This window comes from Sinocyclocheilus anshuiensis, unplaced genomic scaffold, assembly GCF_001515605.1.
Source record: "Sinocyclocheilus anshuiensis isolate Anshui unplaced genomic scaffold, SAMN03320099.WGS_v1.1 scaffold1392, whole genome shotgun sequence".
NCBI classification, from domain to species: Eukaryota; Metazoa; Chordata; class Actinopteri; order Cypriniformes; family Cyprinidae; genus Sinocyclocheilus; species Sinocyclocheilus anshuiensis.
The window spans coordinates 845,774-852,455 of record NW_015542476.1 but is presented as its reverse complement, the minus strand read 5'-3'; the positions used below and the strand labels follow the sequence as shown (position 1 = coordinate 852,455).

The following is a 6,682-nucleotide window of genomic DNA, read 5'->3' as shown; positions in this document are numbered from 1 at the left end:
ACACACACACACACACACACACCAGGAACAACTTATCTGACGTTATGAATGACGTAATGCTTCGCCGCAGTGTGAAAGGTTGTTCAGTTCTCGCGATACTTCGTGACCTTTATATAGGTGGCGCCACACTTTGTCGGCCTTTCCCATTTTCGCTGTGGTGGTGAAGGTGCAACATTTTTCGGTCGTCCCAAATCCGGGTTCATCCGACATCCTCACCAATTCAACTCGAGCTGAGCTCAACTTTAGCTGATACACCATGCCTCCTAAATTCGACCCCACCGAGATTAAAATTGGTATGTCTGGAATACGGTAACCGTTTGACGGATTTCTGATTAGGTCTGAGCGGCCTTGTCTGCGTGCTGGGACTAATAAATGAGTAGAAAGGTAAAACTACAAAAAAATTAACGGTATAGGTTAGTTGAGCCACTTTAAGCTGAATGTGTACATGCAATAATATTTGTAGTTTAACCTAGAGGCGTGGATTTTGAACGCTGTCTATAGTATCTTTAGGGATGCTTCCTGCAGCTTCTCCTTGCATGTGGCGCTTTGAACGATTCGATTTGATGTTTTGAGTGTATAAAATACGGGCTTGCTGTAGTTTCACAGCACTCCGGAAAATCGTGCGCCTTCACTTGCTGCTGTAACGGCGTCTCGCACGTGGGCCTCGCGGAGCTGTAGCGTCCTACTCTGTAACATGTTTGCTCTCTTTTCGGCTGTACCGAGAGCTGAACAGGTTTTACAGGAAACCGGAATTATGTATGCCATGTAATGTCAGTATGTGTGTGTATAATATAAGTTGGAAACTAACGTTTTAGCACAACGTGAGCGAAAGTGACCAACAACGTCAGAGTAGCATTTGCAGTGTAACTAGTTTTTACCCATCCAGACGATGTAGATATTCGAACCAGTTCAACTTTAGGGGAGTTGTAACGTTTTAGAAGTTCTCACTACAAAAACTATGGTTCTAGTAATAGTGCATACCTTGAGGTTAGGCTGGGAACCCTTTTTGCCATCCGTGTGATGTAGGGCCCTATGAAGTCCGTTTCTATTTTTTTCCCAAATGTTTTATTTTTCCCCCCTTTTTTTTTTCCTAGACATTTTCTTTTCGTTTTAATGGTTAGATTTTATTAATCAAAAAGCCTGTGTAATTAATTAATCACGAAACTTGCACAATTTAACAGATTTCTTAAGTTTAACAAAAACCCTGTTTTTTTTTTTTCTTTTAAGTTCAGCTTTATTTTTACTAAATTCTGTGTTCCATTCATTTTCTGGATTGCATTTTAATGGTTTCATTATTTTGTAATTAAAAGCGTCTGATTTTATAAGAGTATCCTTTTTTTTCAGTAATACTGTGTATTTACGTTTTTCTGCTAAATAGTTTATGGCATTTTTTTCTGGTAAATATACCTTAAATGTTTTAATTGTATTAGTAGTAGTACTATCATTAAGTAAAATATTTCCGTCACAGTTTCAAGTTAAAACGAAGTTAGACCAGTAAGTTTATGATTTGACGATGGCGCGTGTCTGGGCCATTCATTCACAGAGACACGCGGAACATACAGGCTTTATATTCAAGTCTTTTTGCGGCCTAATATACATATACATAGTACATATCGCATTTTAATATAAGTGTACTGACCTACTTTTAATTTGTTAATCCAAAATTTGGCAAATTTCGTGACATTGCGCCTTACACCGTAACTTCAGTTTTATGACAGGATTCCGTCCGAGTTTTCCGCATCGTGGAAATCATAGAGCCCTACGTGTGATGTCTGATGGGATATTTGTCTTAGTATGGTGGTGCCTCTTCGCATGTGTGCGATAATAGGGTTTTAATCTTGACCCCAAATAGAACATGCTATAGAAATAGATTTGATGTAATGCTGCACAGGCCTGCCTGTTTCGCATCAGCCAGGTATGACCATCTATTAGTCATTTTAGAGGTATTTGCAAAGTAACTTTAAGCTGACCCTCCAAGGATGTTGCATTAAGATCTGTTTGAATGAATGATGCTCAATGCTGAATAGTTTGTTAATTTAGTCCCCCTCCAAACTTTTAGAAAAGACACCACACCGTAATGTCTTGCAGCATATACAAGTTCTGTGGTGAAAGTGTAGTAATTCTAGTGAAAGCACTAACTTCATTGTTTCTTTTTCCAGTGTACATGAGATGCACAGGTGGAGAGGTTGGTGCCACTTCCTCGCTGGCCCCCAAAATCGGACCTTTGGGTCTTGTAAGTATAGCCATCTTGGTTCAGTCTGTATTGTTTGATCCTATACTCTATATCATGAATAAGCCCCCTGCCACTGTCCTAGTCCGTAAAAGGGGCTTAAAGTGGAGGCTTATAGTGACCCGGCTTTTGGAAGCAGGGCGGTCCCAACCTGATGGCTAACTCTGTGCCAAAAGGCCTGGAACAAACTGCTTGTCACAGCACATTGACTCTGTTCCATGCTGTGTGCTCATTTTTCATTTTCTATTCTTTTCTTCAGTCCCCTAAAAAGGTGGGTGATGACATTGCAAAGGCCACCGGTGACTGGAAGGGCCTGCGAATCACTGTGAAGCTGACCATCCAGAACAGACAAGCAGCGGTAAGCCTTCAAAGTGTTTCCGCCTCTGTTGGCTCTTAAGGTCATCTAGCCTTTAGATGCTTACAGGTTTTGTTGTTGATCCAGATTGAGGTGGTGCCATCAGCCTCTGCCCTCATCATCAAGGCACTGAAGGAACCTCCTCGTGACAGGAAGAAGGTCAAGAACAGTAAGCAGCTTTTTACCCCACCTCAATATTCTGTGTTGGAGGAATCATGTCTTTGTGTGTTCTGGCCTTTTGTGGTTATTGACTGTAAGCCTCCCGCCACTGTGCTTGTCTTTAAAAGTGACTGTGTACTGCCAAAGGAAGGCTAATAGTGACCCAGCTCTAGGAAACGGGGCTGACCAACTTAATGGCTGACTCTGTGCCGAAAGGACTGGAACAAGTTCTATTGCATTTCTTGTTGGCCAAAATGTTGTATGATGCACACTGCCGTTCAGAAGTTTGTGGTCTGTAATTTTTTTTTAATTTAGCCAGGATGCATTCAATTCATCAGAAGTGACCGTAAAAACCATTTAGTATTTTACAGAAGTTTTGAAACCAAATAGCACACCATTAACAACAAAAAATGGACTTGCCTTGCACAAAGAGTTATGCAAATAACTGCTAAATTGTTTGATCAAAACATAAGGTCCTTAATGTTTGAGTAAGTTTTAATTCAGCCAGGATACATTCAATTTTTCAAAGTTACAGCAAAATTTGTTACAGGAGTTTTTAGCATGAGACTTATGCTTAAAATATTTAATATATCTCATCGACCCCAAACTTCTGAAAGGTAATGTACATGCTATTAGTTTGTGACTAGCATATTCTAGATGTCCTGATGTTCGTATCATGTTTCCCTTTTCTTTTGTAGTTAAGCACTCTGGAAGTGTTACTTTTGATGAGATCATCAATGTTGCCCGTGTCATGAGGCCACGATCTATTGCCAGGGAACTTAGTGGTATGTATTTTAAGAATTTATGCATCTGGGAGCAATATTTATCGATCAGCCTCCCGCCACTGTGCTAGTCTGTAAAAGGGACTGTGTACTGTCCAGAGGAGGCTAATAAAAACCCAGTTCTAGGAAGCAGGAATACTCAACTCTGTGGTTAACCCTGTGCCAAAAAGCCTGGAACATGAATTACAACCATGTATGATTGAGTTATTTTGATTTAGATGACCGTACAAACTGATCTTGTCCTGTTTCTCAGGTACCATTAAAGAGATTCTAGGCACAGCTCAGTCTGTGGGCTGCACCATTGATGGTCGCCCTCCCCATGATGTTATTGATGACATCAACAGTGGCAAAATTGAATGCCCAGCTGTAAGTATTAAGTGCCATTATGCTTTGGAGACAGATATATATTTATTTTGGTTTTCACTTGCTGGTCTTAAACTTTTTTTTTTTTTCTCTTTCTTGCAGGAGTAAGGATTCAAGACACAATAAAACCGTTAAAATGACAAAAGTCCAAGTGTTTTGATTTCTTTCAGTGGTTCTCAGAAACGGGAGGCTTAATTAAAATGCTGAAAACACAAATCAAGATGTAAACTGAATTTGTATTTCTTCTTTGAAAAAGAATGTTTCATATGATCATAAGTTAAGTTAAACATTCCCAATTTCTGTTAAAGATTGTAAACAAGCAGCATTGTCATAATTACAGCACAAATACTAGAGGACACCTCTAAGACAATGTGGGGGACCTTTGCATCAAAGAGGTTAAGAACCACTGATCTGGAGACCAGCCGAACTTCATTGGTTATAGAAGTTTATATTAAATTATATTAGTATATTTAGTAGGTACCATATTTTGGCGCTACACAAAGGGCATTCAACTGAAGATATTGGCTTTTTTTGCAATGAGACATTAAGCATATAAATTGATGACAGAATCCATTAAAATTACAATTATTTATTTGAAAAAATGGGTAACATCTACTAAAATATTCTCAAGTTGTTCAAAGACTCGGTACAAAAGTATGTAAGCTTAGGTATGTGTTGCTGTAGAACAAAAGCCTGACATTTAAAAAAGGAAAAAACTGGCATAGTATAAAGTTTCACTACTGCTGAACTTCGTTTACAAAATGTTTGAGTACTTCAGGCTGCTCACCTTTTAGTTCTCAATCCTAAATCATTAACATCCATCACATTTTTCCCATTTCTTGACCCAGGTAACAGTACATTTATTAGCTTAAAATCCTATGCCACTACTGTCGTATATAACTGATTAAAGTGAATTTGAAGAGGCTACGTACAGTTTCTCTTGAAATATACTTCACTGTATTCAAAGGAGCTCCGCAGGAATGTTGCCACAGTTTTTGTACAGTTGCTCAATTTCATAAAGTAAAACATTCAGTACCATAGGCTTGTCTTTGTCCCACTATTAATGTGGAAACTACCATTTGCCATAGATGATGGAAACCAGGACGGATTGAACAATTAAACAATCCCGTTTCCTCTCAGTTCTCCACATCCTCTTCCTCTCCTTCATTCTCTCCCTCCTGCTCATCATCCATGTGCTCGTCCTCTTCATCTCTACTCTTGTCGTTCTCATCTGTGCTGTTCTTCTCCTTGTCCTTACGTTTTTGCTCCGATGCCTCCTTCTTGCCTTTCTGACCTTTCTTGTAAGCTGTTAAAAAAAGCATAATGTCAGCACAAAACAGTTATACACAAGAATAAATCAGATGCTTTTATGAATTCATACATCTTTCGACCTGAACGCCTGTGCTTCATACAGCATTTACCTTCAAGTGCTTCCCGCAGGGGTTGCAAGAAGCGCTCAAACTCCATCTCCTCCATAGCCGACATCACATCTCCAGCGTTGAGTGTCTTCCTTTTTGCTTTCATAGCAAAATTGTTTGCACTGGTGTCAACAAAACAGATTGCATTTGGGTAGGTAGCCAGAATAGAGTTTCTCATACAAAACAAAACGTCCTACTAACCAAGATGTTGCATAGAGAACGAAAACACTGGCTGCTTGAGATATCGCTCTTCTTGCTTCCTTGGACACGTTAACTCCGTCTGGCAACTAAACACGAGGAAAACAGGTTGACTTGTATAATAAACAATATAATAGACTGCAGTGACTGAAAGAGACAATTTACGTAACGCTTTCATTTGTATGGATCGGAGGCGGACAAAGTACTCAACTCCATTACTTGAGTGAAAGTACAGATACTGCTGGTCAAATATTACTCCATTACAAGTAAAAGTTGTAAAGACAGATTTTTACTTAAGTAAAAGTACAGAAGTACTTGCTTTTAAAAGTACTTAAGTACCAAAAGTAAATTGCCTTTTTTATGTCAATGTGCTGTTTTATTGTCGTACATAATACTTGCAACACTTCTGAAGCAACTTAGAATACATTACACCTGCTTAATACACTGACTAGCTTGTAGTATCTTTGGAATAAAGAGCTTTTAGAATGTTAAAAACAAAACATAAATATTTAACACCCCCACAAAAGCAGGATGGTAGTGATCTCACACAGCTCTGACAGTGTGCACACATCTATGTGTAGCCATTCAACCACATTTGAACAGAGTGGACAGTGAAATCCTGTAAATACAGAGTGATAAGGAAGAAACAAAATCAAACCTGCTTTAAAACCCAGCAACACAACTGTAGCTGTATAACTTTACAACAGAAACACTGCTTTAACAAAAAAGCAAAACAGCAAGACTTATTTGACATCAAAACAAAAATTTTAAATGAAAAAAAAATAAAATAAGATAAAATAAAAAAATTCTAATCGCTCTCGCGGTACTTTGATGTCACACACAGAATGGTCTGCAGTGCTGCTTCAAGTCCAACACCTTTTGTATTTTATTAGGAGATAAGACAAGAGTTTTTCTGTGGCTTTATAGGTAATATTTTCACGTACACAATTTAACAAAATCAGAAAATATTGTGTCTAATATATACCACAATATTAACTTCTTATTATTTAATTGTTGTAAATAAATATCACATTTGCAACTGGTCAGTGTTAAAAAATGCTGAGAAATCACTTCATGTAGCCCTACAAGAGTGATTACTGATAAACTGCCTGAAAAAAAGAAAGTCACGTTTTAGAGAAGAAAAAAATCACCCACTGACTTTCAAAGCTGCTACATA

The 6,682-nt window shown here is 38.4% G+C and overlaps 2 protein-coding genes across 5 annotated transcripts in view; one reads left to right on the top strand and one right to left on the bottom strand.

Annotated features, from left to right (window-relative positions):
- The first annotated feature begins 131 nt into the window (after window positions 1-131).
- LOC107693857 (60S ribosomal protein L12) lies at window positions 132-4,029 on the top strand. Of its 2 annotated transcripts, none has more exons than XM_016493385.1 (7): window positions 132-293; window positions 2,160-2,233; window positions 2,490-2,588; window positions 2,673-2,754; window positions 3,443-3,529; window positions 3,780-3,892; window positions 3,992-4,029. In XM_016493385.1, exons 1-7 carry the CDS (start codon window positions 257-259, stop codon window positions 3,995-3,997), a joined length of 498 nt encoding a protein of 165 aa, XP_016348871.1. In that variant the 5' UTR covers window positions 132-256; the 3' UTR covers window positions 3,998-4,029. The 2 variants fall into 2 exon arrangements, with proteins under 2 accessions (XP_016348871.1, XP_016348872.1); XM_016493386.1 differs by lacking the exon at window positions 132-293 and adding an exon at window positions 300-384.
- A 444-nt stretch (window positions 4,030-4,473) lies between these two features.
- The window catches only part of LOC107693859 (DNA polymerase epsilon subunit 3-like), a 4,554-nt gene continuing 2,345 nt past the window's right edge, over window positions 4,474-6,682 (bottom strand). For 2 of the 3 annotated variants that reach the window (XM_016493388.1, XM_016493387.1), the window contains exons 3-5: window positions 5,509-5,594; window positions 5,311-5,429; window positions 5,026-5,195 (exon numbers count right to left, since the gene is read on the bottom strand). In XM_016493388.1, coding sequence (XP_016348874.1) covers window positions 5,026-5,195; window positions 5,311-5,429; window positions 5,509-5,594 — 375 coding nt within the window. Of the gene's footprint in view, window positions 5,196-5,310; window positions 5,430-5,508; window positions 5,595-6,682 lie in introns of all 3 variants that reach the window. The other variant, XM_016493389.1, reaches the window with a different exon arrangement.

What these genes read in the sequence shown, in the direction of transcription:
- LOC107693857 (XM_016493385.1), top strand. Translation starts at nt 257, where the DNA reads ATGCCTCCTAAATTCGACCCCACCGAGATTAAAATTG. An exon ending in AAATCGGACCTTTGGGTCTT is followed by an intron (nt 2,234 to 2,489) that starts GTAAGTATAGCC and finishes TCTTTTCTTCAG; the next exon opens with TCCCCTAAAAAGGTGGGTGA. An exon ending in TCCAGAACAGACAAGCAGCG is followed by an intron (nt 2,589 to 2,672) that starts GTAAGCCTTCAA and finishes TTGTTGATCCAG; the next exon opens with ATTGAGGTGGTGCCATCAGC.